Below are 12,602 nucleotides of genomic sequence, written 5' to 3'. Positions count from 1 at the left end.
TGAACACAGGACATTAAGAGATACAGCAAGTTGTAAAATAATCATTATTATTATAAAAAAGACTGAACGGGTATTAAAAACAATGAACAGGTAGAAACACAGGGATTAGGAATACAGTAACAGAAACCAAGGGAGATTTTAAGTACACAACTCTTGTTTGGCCCTCTGCACTTGGACCGCCCGGCCGAGACTTAGATGTAGACATTGAGGTATTAACAGGTGTATATATAAATAGTCAAAGTGCACTTTATCCATTTATTCATTTGTAACTCTGTGTACAAATGGAACCAGGTCCATTTGGTTCCATTTGTACACTCTCAGAGTTATAATTAACACTGAGGACTTTACAGTGTAGAATTCAGTGTGATTCAGAGGTCTGGTTGCATCATCCGACTATCACAGGCGTGCTACCAGACAAACATTTCACTGCTTTCAATGCTTTTCAACATTTCCATGGAGAAATGTTTCATAACCATCCAAGCGTGTGTGTGTGTGTGTGTGTGTGTGTGTGTGTGTGTGTGTGTGCTCATCAAGTGTTTGGTGTTTTTTGTGTTCATGTTTTGTCTTACAGTATGTACCATGTTTTGTGTTTTGTTTTGTTTTGTTCGGTCTGAGCTTTCGTTTTGTTTTTTCTGGCTGCTGCGGCCGTTAATCCGTCCTGTGGCTTTTGTACACTTGCCTTTTAAGTGAAAGATTAATAAATAAACAACCTGAATGATAAAAAAGAGAATCACTGCCCTAACAGTGGCCATCTACTGGGGCTGGTCTCTGTCACTGCTGGCTCTCTGCCAGTAGTGACAGCTGTTGATGATGATTATGATGATGATGATGGTGGTGATGAAGAAGAAGATGATAGTGGTGACATCACTATTTGGGGGGGTTCCAGGGGGTTCCCGCCTAAATGACTGATATAGTTTGGAAATGTACAAGTCTGTAACTACAAGATTGTACAAATAGGGTCAATTTGTTTTGCTCTCAGAGTTAAATGAACGGATGGTGTCTCTCAGTGGTGTAAAGTAACTAAGGACATGTACTCAAGTACTGTACTTAAGTACAATTTTGAGGTATTTTTTACTTTCTCCAGTATTTACAATTTTCAATACTTTTACACTTCTAACCCACTACATCTCAGAGGAAAATATTGTACTTTTACTCCACTATAATTATATGATTATTATTATTACAAAACACACTAACCACTCACCCTATATATATTTTGGCCATTTGAAAATAGCAGATCAAGCTTGCAGATCGGCTATTTTCAAAAGATTTTTTAATACATTTCGAACCTGTGAAATGAGACAATCTACCAATACTTTTGTACTTTTACTCAAGTAAAATTTTGAATTCCGGACTTCTTGACACTTTTACTTGAGTATAAGCATGTGAAGACTTCTTCCATCACTGGTGGCTCTCTGCCAGCCCAGCGGTGACAGCTGTTGATGATGATGAAGAAGATGACGATGATGATGGCGATGGTGGTGACGTCACTCTTGGATCAATGTGGAAGATTTCCCAACCAAACTCTCTCTCACACACACAGGACTGTCTGTCTGGCTGCTGGAGTACCTTAAACCTTTATACACTTCCTGGAAGGAATACAACATTTTGGAACGCGAGTTTTCCTTCAAAAGGAGTACATTATCTATTATCACTCCATCTCCAGGACTTTTTACAGTACACTTTAAGTGTAGTTCTTTGTGATTTAAGCCACAGCAGCGCTAGCGCTTTTTAGCCTCCAGCTAATGCCAATATTTCCTCCCACCTCGGCCGACTGAGAGAAGAAGCAAGAAGAAAGAGAGCGATGGAATGAAGCTGGACTAATAACAGAGAAGCTGTTATAGACACGGCGGAATGAAACGGTTGTTTGTGTGGGATTTTCATCATAGTGATAATGATGAGCCTCGGGGAGCAGCAGCAGAAGGAGGAAGAAGAAGATGAACTTTGTTCCTCTGGTTCAAACCGTTTGTTGTGAATTTGTTGAATAATAACCGTTAAGAATCTGAGCTGCGATCAGTGGACAATATTTAAGTGCATGTTCATCATCTCTCAACACCCACAGAGGTAACAGACACACACACACACACACACACACACACACACACACACACACACACACACACACACACACACCAGTGGTGGCAGAAGTAGAAATACCACAATGTAGAAATACTCTGTTACAAGTAAAAGGCCTGTTACTTCAGTGAAAGTACAAAAGTATTGGAAAATATACGTAAAGTACCAAAAGTAGAGAGTACTCATTATATGCACATAATGTCCCATTTCACAAGTTTTCAAATGTATAAAATGTAATCTTTTGAAAATAGCAGATCTTCAAGCTCACAACGCATTGTGAGCTTGTAGATCTGCTATTTTCAAAAGTGTATAACAACAAATACTCCAGCAAAGTAAAAAATATCTGGCCAGGGTCATTGGGCTTATGAGCTCAAGGTAGTACTACTCGTCAACTAAAGTGTCCTACCCGACACCAGGGTCTAGATTTCTCAATGGAACAGTAGGGAGACCACCTCCAGCCACTGACTTCAGATGTGCTACAGTACTTCTATACTTTACCATTCAGATTCAGGTTAAAATAACGTTCCAGATTGTTGCTTGAATAGATTCGGCTCCTTATTACTACTTTAGTGATTTAATTATCCTATTTTTCAAATGTTCGTCTACAGTAGTAGGCTACTACTACCGTATGAGTGTGAAAGTCTGTTGTTATTAAGCACTTATAAGGCTCTTTTTAACTGTTCAATAATCAGCTGATTTGAGTCGAAAACCAATCAGTGCAGAAGTGCCTAAATTCATGATCTGTCTGTCTGTCAGATGGCAGTGCTGTTGTCTGCCACATTAAAAACATACATTGAATGTACAGTAGATTCAATTCAGTTAGCACTTTATTATTACGTGTACGTTTCAGCCCAGGAAGGAGGTTGTTGCACTGGGTCCTGATATGAATTTGTGCTCGTCAGCCTTTTACTCACACCTACTGCTCATGGAATGCACAGTTCATTTCAACCCTCGCTGTCTCAGAGTTACACATGATAAGAACATCACACCCCTCTGTGAACCTGTCGGCTACCCAGCAGAATTCTAGACACTTGTGTCATACAGTATCTGTTTCAGGTGTCTCACATTATGACACATTCTGTAGCAAGTTCACTGTGTGATGGCACAAGTTTCCTTTCATGCGGGCAGTTAATTAAACCTGAAAGTTTAGTTTCATTATGGCATTAACCGTCACTGTTTATGGTAAACCACACTCTTCCAGCACCCCACCTTCAGGGGCAAGTTTCATCACGCAGCATTTCTCCAGGAGGGCGTTTTGTGGCTGTTTTGAAGGTGCAATTAGGTTTAATTTAGCTGCCAGGTGATGACAAGGTACTGGGGGATTCATAGCTTTGTGTGTCTGGTTCGTACCTGAATGAGGCAGTCTTACTAAAAAGCCCAGAGGGTGTCTGTCCCCCAGTTCACAACTTTTACTACTTACTTACGTGCTTAAATACTACCTATTATGGCCCCTCCTTCAGGTTATGAGTCATCATCTGGCGTTGTAGAACAGTGGTCTTCAGACTGTGGGTCACGACCCATGAGTGGGTTGCTCGCAGCAGGGGGCCAGGTGGGTTACACAGGAATGGCCATATAAACTCTTTGTACTGCATGGCTCTGCAGGAGGCCAGCCGTCTATGAGAGGGTTTGTGTCCAGAGCTCACCTCGAAAAACTGCTGTACCGATCAGCGCGTCAGTTCTCGTGCATGATGTCAGTAGGGCAAAAAAGTAAGTCCACCCATTTAGAAAAGATCATGTTATGTCATAATGATTAATGGCCACATGAAGTCCGAGATCCACATTGGAGCCACCTCGTTCCCATGTAGATCCCAAGATCCACATGATTAATATTTTTTTATGTAGAGAAACAAATTGCACAAATATTGTTATGTACCTTTTCAGTGAGTATTGTTTATGCTTGACAACATTTGAAGCCGAGCAATGAGAATGTATTCCTTTATGCACACAACATTTGGTGAGTCCTGGGTCAAAAGTACTTCCACAGGTGGGTCACTGCAGGAAAAATGTTGGGAATGGACTATTAGAGCCTCCCTGTTGAGCGGTGGGTGCTGCATTGGGACTATGTTAAAGTGTGTCAAAATCCACTAGCAGCTGCAAGCCATGGGAAAGAATGGATGGTTTCATGTTTGTGTTGTGAATCTTGGCCTCAGTTTTGAAAGTTGCCAGAAGTATTTGTAGAGTTACTTCAGAGGAAACGTTTGATTTGGTCAAAAGGGTTGGGATATGCGCTGACCTAAACATAGCTCAAAAATCAGCGGTTGTAAGTAACTGGGTGCAAATCTCCCCACACCATAATTATGGACTGTCCGCCGATCCCTCTTCCTGTATCTCAGGAAACGCAAGTCAGGCTTTCCTGTGTAACATACCGAACACACTCACACACACAGACAAATAATGCAAGTGGGTCAGAGAGAGAGAGTTGTAGTAGTGGCATTTTCATTGTGGGATGGGGCCTGTCAGTGATTGAGTGACATTCCAGCGGGCATACATTAGATTTAGGTCAGTCAGACCCAAACAAAGACATCATTCGCAGGCCTGACTGACCGACTGTCTCTGGTAAAATGTATTGGGCAGCAGCTTTCCCTCCTCCCTGTGCGACCGCCCTGCTGGAATGCGGCGCATAGAATTATTATGATCATGAGCTGCTGCCGTGGAATTTTACCCCGTCTCCCCTTCTCTAGTACAGTAAATGCTTACAGCTTTGGATGTAATGTGCAACGTGTCCAAGTGGTTGGGTTGCGTTCCAGCGTGCAAGTTGCTGCCATAACAAGCGCACACGGTAACCACGTCGGTGCTGAGGTAGGGGACGTGAGTCACAGTAGATGACGCTGCAGCATTTCATTGAAATGCAGTGCTTCCCAAAGTTTTCCATGCCAAAGAACCCCCAAATAGACATTATACCCTTCTCGCTAAAATGCAACGCTTTTTGCAATGTGACACATTCTTTTATATCCTTTTTATGCTATTTTCATATATACATATTTTGTACATATTTTTGAAATTGTAAAAGTTTGAAAGCGTGCATAGTGGTTAAATTTGAATAGTATATAATATAGTATGACATTTGTTTATTTATTTTTCATGTCCCACTACTTTCAAATTGCTCCCCTTCGCTGCTCCCCTACTTTGAAAATCTGTGCACGACGGGCTGCCTCTGATAACGTTAAGAGATGGAAACCAGCTTGGTTTGCAATATCTTCATATTTACATATAATTCAAGTACATAGACTACATACTAGCTTCAGTCAGAGGGAATCTGCAGTGTGCTTTTAAATAGCTTTGATCCTCTTGTGTAGGTAGGTGTGGTTGTCGTGTTTTATTTACCCGAAACCTCCATTGTGGCCCCATGTGTTTGTCACTGCCTGTCTCTTTCTAAGCGTGTGTTCAATATGCATGCGCTTTGCTGCCTCTAAACCCCATTTTAAGCCACTGTAACAAATTGCCTGAAAGACATCTTTTGAGAGAAGACTAAATTTGATTAAATGTTTTATTTTATTTTATCATTGGCATCGTTGCATAATTGGCCAGCTGCGTGGCTTCTGAGAAGTAGTTACAGGGAGGCCTGTTTCTCATGGGTTAGAGGAGGCTGTGGTCAGATCCAGAGTCCAGACAGACAGACAGACAGACAGACAGACAGACAGACAGACAGACACGGTCGCATGTCACTCTTGCCGCACGGCCGCTTGGATTTATTTTTGGCTGATGACCTTGACAGGAGTCCATCCTTCCTGGTGTCCACTGTGGGTCCATGCACATCCTACACAAGGCCTCAAGTGCTCTTGTAAGACTGGCAGCTTCCTCCTAGATCGCAGTGTAATGCCGTTGGCCGGCCCCCACCAGCATGCTGTCGTGACTTGTTTTGAAGTGCAGTGAGTGATCGATGAGTAATTTTTGTGTCTTGTCTGCTTTTCAGGTTCCTTGTGAACGGAGACGAGGGGAAGATCGACGTGTGTTAGAACAACAAGCTGCACGTAAAAAAGTTGAAACCCTATGGTACTTACCATACCTCTCTGCTCTGGAATAAATGATAGCAGACAGACACACTGGGTCAACAGTGTTTCTGTACAGCTTCTTTTTTTTTTTTAAAGGACTATCGCCATGCGTGCAGCAATGGAGAAGTGAGGGTGAGCTTGCTGCTAGCCCCCTCTCAACATGCTGGCTCTGGGGCCTGAGCAGGTGAGGCGAGGGGGGAGAGGGGTCAGTGGCCTGCAGGTACGGACCACTTTGGCCTGGCAGGCCCCTCCCACGGCAAAGCCCCATGCTCACGACAAGGCCATGAACATCAGGCAGAAGATCTCCCAGTGGGAGGGCCGCTGCGGCCTGGACGCCGACGTCAAAGCGCACGCTCCGGTCCTATCGCGAACTGTATCGGGGGACGGGCTGGGGGACGGACTCTGCGCTGACGCCTCGGGAAGGGAACCCCAAGGCAAAGCTGTCCTCTCTAAAGCAAAGAGCCTAGGTTTAGATTTCCGGGAAGCTCGAACTGGACCTGTCAGAAAGTCTGAGCCGCCACAGAACTGTCCCAACGAAATCGCAACCACGGTTCCACAAATAAAGCCACTCGTAGCACATTCACAGTCCTCTCCCAAAGTGGACACAGACGCTTCTAACTGTTCTGTGAAACGAATCATTACAACCAACGGCGAGCCAAAGGTTGGCTGCGTCTTGGATGACGAGGTAGTTTCGAAGCTCCTGCCTCCATTAGCGGATGACCAAGAGGACAACATGCCTTCGGGGAATTTCTACACCTCTAGGGGTTTCTGGCGGAGACTGGAGGGGGACAAATTATTATGGGATAAAGCTAGAGATTCCTCTGGAGAACTTCAGCCTCCTCCACGCAAACCACAACGAACTTTCCAGTATCGGGGAGCTGGCGACAGGACGCAATGTTTGGCGCAGTGGGACCGCAGATTAAGGCCTAAGCGAGGTGGAATAGCTCAGCCACCTAGCTTCCCACCGCCTCCATGTCCTGCTGGCAAGACCAACGGCCTCTCGAGACACAAAAAGAACAGGTGAGCGATGACGCTTTGGTAAAGTACTGTATGGTAAAAGTAGTACGGCATTTTCATATTGGTTGTTATGAAGGAAACATGACTGTATAACATTTCCTAGTGGAGGGGGAACTCTCACAGTCATTTTGATCTGGATTATGTGTTTTTTCACAAAATACATGCTGAAAGAAACACGCACGCGAACGCACGCACGCACCAGAATATCACCTCTATCCTACTCCATTCATCTATCTTGACTTCAACCGCTTATCCGGAGTCGGGTCGCGGGGCCAACAGTTCCAGCCAGGAGTTCCAGACTTCCCTTTCCAGGGCAACATTAGCCACTTCATCCTGGGGGATCCCAAGGTGTTCCAAGGCCAGCGTGGAGATATAATCCCCCCCATATGGTTCTTGGTCTGCCCCAGGGGCCCTGGGGTCTATCCTACTCCTGTTTGGTTTAAAAGGGTGGGTGGGGGGGTCGAGAGCTCTGTGAGGGACAGTGCTGTCCGAGTCTGGCTGCTGGCCGGATTCCAGGAGCGGTGTCACATGATCTGTGGCAGCATCGCACTCCATTGTCTGGACATGGCCTAGTTGTGGAGCAGCCAAGGATACCGGGGTCACTTTTGGTCGTTTCGTCCCATGTACACAGACACACTCAGTCACTCAATTAGCCACTGATACCATCAAGGCATAGGGAAATGGGCATTAAGTCACTCATACACAGATGACTCTGATTTGGTGACTCATCTTCCAGCAGTACAGTTCCCTGCTTTGTGGCCATTTCCACTCTCTGCTGGTATCATTGCCATCAACATGTTTTCTTTTCTTGGGATGCAATGTATTGTGAGCTTGTAGATACAGGATAATTTGCCTCTGTATTGGGAAATGGGCAACACAAAGTATTGATATACCGTTGTAAATTAAAGAATTATTAATAACTTTTGTATAGATGTATATTAATGCAGTACTAATGTGTGGTGTCACAAAATTCCAAGGCACACCTGGACTTGTCTCACGGCACACCGTTTGTAAACCACACATCCGGACCGCATGTATCAGTACTGGTCTAAAATTCATTATAAACCACGGTCTCTTGAGGCTTATTGCTTCCTTTAAGTTCTGTGTTTAGCCTCAATGTGAATGTGTATTAACCACTTAAACCCTCTATACTTTATAGTTGACTGGATTACCGCAGGAGTCAAATTAGCCCCCTAATTTTTCCCTCTACACTAAATATCTTTGCCGAAAATATCTGCGAACATTCGACACATTTTGCTGAATATTCGCCCCCAGAATAGGGATGCTAGGGTTCATGTGGTTAACCAACACTTAAGCCTGATTTATACTTCGTCCCACGACGGTGTCGTGCAGCGACAATAGCTGATCTACAAGCTCACAGCTTTTTTTTACTTTTGAAAATATTAGAAAATCTTTGCCTATGATAACATAACCCAGCCCAACCCAAACTAGTGCTCCATGATGAGAGTTGCTGATTCCATGTGTTTTTTTCCCCCTGTCTATTGTTTGTTGTTTTACTCGCAGTATTTTATATTTAGTTTACTGAGTGTACAGCACTTTGGTTCAACGCTGTTGTTTTAAATGTTCTCTATAAATAAAGTGGATTGAATTGGATTGGATATCAACATATGGAAGTCTAGCCAATAGAGTGGCTCTTTGGACAAACCTCAAAGACAATAGAGGGAACAATAGCATCTATCTAGGCCAATGTTCCCCAAACAATGGGTCACGGTCCATTTTTATGGGTCATGGGTAAATATCTTTCCTTACAATTTTTCTTAAATTATTTCAAAAGATTTTCAATAATAATAATTCTACAAAAAATATTTTTTTTTTAAAGGAAGTTCAGAAATGTTCAAAAGGACTACATTTCCATACATTTTCAATCTACCAGCTCACAACGTGTCGCATCGCGACGCATTGTGAGCTTGCAGATCGGCTTTTTTAACACATTTTTTAATTTAATTTAATTGATGAATTCATAAAATATTTTGGTACGTTTGGGTCTCAGGGAGACGCCAAATGTACCTTTTTGGGCCTCAAGCTGAAAATGTTTGTGAAGCCCTGATCTAGGCCAGTGGTTCTAAAACCTTTTCATGTCAAGGATGTAGTATTTGGCTGCGGACCCCCATGTGAAAATGTTTTGTGTTTAAAAAATGCAAAATTATTCAAAATGTTTTGGGTTTTGTCAAATGTTTTCAAAAATAGCAGATGTACAAGCTCGCACTGACTCTGCGCTGTGACCTTGTATAGATCCGCTATTTTTGAATAGCCAACGTATAAATGCATAAAGTGGTTAAAATGATTGTGATGCTGTATTGCCCGAGGATCCCCGGTGGTCCCTGGACCCCACGTTGTGAACCCACTGATCTAGGCTATCTTTTAGGACAACAGCCAGGCCTTTTGTTTCTCATTGTCCCCGGGCCTCTTCCCCTCCTTCTGTCCAACGCAGGAAGTCCTTTGAGTACGAGGACGCGGTGCATCTGACGAGCCAGCAGGGCATGCTGGGAGGCGAGGACAGGCGCTCCTCCGGCCTCTACCACGCCTTCTCCGACGACAGCATTTATGAGGACATAGTCTCTGACAGTGAGTTTCACTTCCTCTGTCACACCGGGGCCGTGGGCTCCAGAGTGTGGCAGTCCTCAGTATGGCTGCGACAGTTCACCCATTTAGAACCGGGAAAGAATCTATGTCATTTTTTAGATTTCTTTGGGCTATTCAAAAAAAATAGCAGATATCCAAGCTCATAGCGTGGCACCGAGTGCCGCGCTATGAGCTTGTAGATCTGTTTTTTTTTTTGTTTGTTTTTTATCGTGAAAATGTGCGCAAATCTTTTAATATATGTATTTTTTAACATTTGTAAAATATTTTTGTTCCAGGGACCCCCCCAGAAGCAAAGATTTGAGTTACGAATGTTCTTTTTTTTTAAATCTTTTTTTATTATATATATTTAAAGATTTGCAAATATTTTCCACGATTTTTCAAAAATAGCAGATCTACAAGTTTGAGCTTGTATATCTGCTATTTTTTTATAGCCCAAAGAAATCTAAAAATGAGATGCGTCCCCCGGATTGAATGGGTTAAAGTGGCACTATGTAACTCTTTTTTTTTATGAATAAAATGTAATTCTGTCCAATCTGTATGGTAGAGTATACTAACACAATATAACTTATACAATTGGGGTGGTTGTATTTTGTCTCCCTGCTCTTCTGTCGAGACATTTAGATCGTGTCAAAAGGTCATGTCTCACCTATAGACACAGGACCTGACACGAATTTTGACCTGATGGTCAAAGATTCAATTCATCCCCTGAGCAAGCAGGCAGACTCTTGCTAGCTCAATGGTCAAAATGTCTGCGCAGGAATCCGGGTTCAAATCCGGGGTAGAAGACGAAAGTTACATAGTGCGGCTTTAATCTAACTACTCAATTTAGCTGATTTATAAAAGATAAGCAACCCATTTTTACTAACCCTTTTAGTATTTAGTATTTGTCAAAAAATAGCTGAAGTACTGCAGATCTACAAACTCACAAAGCGTCACAATTTTGATGTGTTTATTTGATGCACTTTGCGATTATAAAAAAAAAAAGGTTATGGATAGAAAGAAATGCTAAGAAAATAGTCGATAGTTGCAGCTCTAATCCTCAACACCTTTTTAAATGTATTTTTATTTAGAGGCGTTGCGAATTGACTGACTATTCACAGAATGCCAAGAGCTGTGCGATATTTCATATCCTCCAACGTGATAGGCTAGGTTATGGAGGATTCAGTGTCTTTTCTACAGTTTATGGGAAAGTAATAAATGCTAAATCCTTTTTTGTCTGCGTTGCAATGCTTCCCCTTTACCTTGTGTTGCAAAGAGGGAGGGATTTCAGTAGATGAAGGCGTAAACAAACACGGTGATACGTTGTTAGAGTGTGTAGTTAATGACGTTTAGACAAAACGGTCAGTGATGGAGGCAGATTGAATATACATTTCATAACACTTCAAAAACCCCATTTACAAGATAAGGAAAATAACCGATCTAAAAGCTCACAACGCGGCTCGCCACATGCAAGCATGTAAATCTGCTGTTTTTTTTTAAATGTTTGGATTTTTTGCCTGTAATGACGTGCCCAAAATAGGGACGGCAGGTTTAAAATCGGTTGCGTCATGTCACCCAGCTCTAATGCCAACTTGTCACCTTTTCTGACCTCCGAAGCTAGCAGGGGTCTCATTAAAAGCAGACAAAGACAGGAAGCCATAAAGACCATTGGCTTCTAGTCACGGGGGCCGAATACACAGCTTCAACTGCTGTTAAAAGTTCCATTTATAAATCTTGTTTTACTGCTACAGCGAAGCGTTTTAAGGGCACTGACAGGGAAGTTTACAATGCACACAATAAATCCGATAACTGGGAATAATCAGGTTATGGCAATAATTCAACTAATGCGTTTGCATGCCCTCTAGTAATGCGAAAATAGAAGAAACAAGAAAATAGAACAAGCCCTAAATTATACGATTCAGTCAATAGTTTAATTTCTCGTCAAGGACATGACGTAAAACTCCAAAGTCCTGTCCTACATGGTGTCACTTGAGTTTGATCTCACGGAGATGAAGGATGTTCATAATATTCTTCATTTCAGTAATCATGGATAGAGTTTCCTCTTCAGTTCAAAAATGATTCTTGCTGCAGCCATGATATTGTTTATTGTTTAATTCACGGGGTTCCTTGTTTTCTATCCGGTTATATTTGTGCAAACATAAAAACAACGAAAGGAACCAAATAAGCAGTTAACATGCATTGAATAATTTGAAAGATATGACAATGATGTTTTAATTATGTATTATTATCCCATGTCAAGAGATACAAAATCTGCTCCTTCACTGTTCTGACAGTATGTACTGCAACACTGTGTATCTCCTTAAATCAAGGATTCTCAAACGTAAACATTTCAAGGACCCCCAGTTTGATTTGCGTTAAGGCCAAGGACCCCCATAACTCTGGGAGTGTACAAATGGAATTGCGTCCATCTGTACCCTCCCAGAGTTACAGACCCGTAAGGGTCCGTTTGGTTTCCTAACTATAAATCAAGCTGGCAACTTCCTGGACCACTGCCTTAAATACTGGAAGCCAGTGTGGTCGCCTTTTCCTTTTCAAAACGGAGAACCTATGTAGTATTTACTTCTGCTGATCTCTTCTGTCTTAACTACTATTGACTGTCACCCATCTCCCCTTAGGTGACGTGACCAGAGAGAACCCCTATGAGGATGTCAAGTTTTCCCCTACGTGTGTCCAAATTGGGAGACCCAAACCGTGGACAGTTTCTCAAAGGCTGAACCCCCACCAGGCACCAAAAGTAATGGAGATCAGAATAGCTTGATATTACATAGTAGGGGTGAAACGATTCATTGAATCCTTCAAAAGAAAAACAATCAAAGTTTCAACTTTGCAATTGGATAATGGGTTTAGTGATGTCTACGTAAACAAAATATGAATGCTTCTCTTTGTTGAATATTATACAATGGAAAGTAATGT

The 12,602-nt window shown here is 42.5% G+C and overlaps 1 protein-coding gene across 2 annotated transcripts in view; it reads left to right on the top strand.

The window, feature by feature from the left end:
* Positions 1-1,532: 1,532 nt before the first annotated feature.
* The window catches only part of dennd2c (DENN/MADD domain containing 2C), a 32,412-nt gene continuing 21,342 nt past the window's right edge, over positions 1,533-12,602 (top strand). Inside the window, exons 1-5 of one of the 2 annotated variants that reach the window (XM_080445036.1) lie at positions 1,533-2,064; positions 3,679-3,783; positions 5,990-7,088; positions 9,538-9,671; positions 12,305-12,423. In XM_080445036.1, coding sequence (XP_080301162.1) covers positions 6,229-7,088; positions 9,538-9,671; positions 12,305-12,423 — 1,113 coding nt within the window. In that variant the 5' untranslated portion in view covers positions 1,533-2,064; positions 3,679-3,783; positions 5,990-6,228. The remainder of the gene's footprint in view (positions 2,065-3,678; positions 3,784-5,989; positions 7,089-9,537; positions 9,672-12,304; positions 12,424-12,602) is intronic. The other variant, XM_080445035.1, reaches the window with a different exon arrangement.

Source organism: Gymnoscopelus braueri, assembly GCF_963280865.1.
Source record: "Gymnoscopelus braueri genome assembly, chromosome: 12".
Taxonomy (NCBI): Eukaryota; Metazoa; Chordata; class Actinopteri; order Myctophiformes; family Myctophidae; genus Gymnoscopelus; species Gymnoscopelus braueri.
This window is presented reverse-complemented; position numbering and strand designations above follow the sequence as displayed.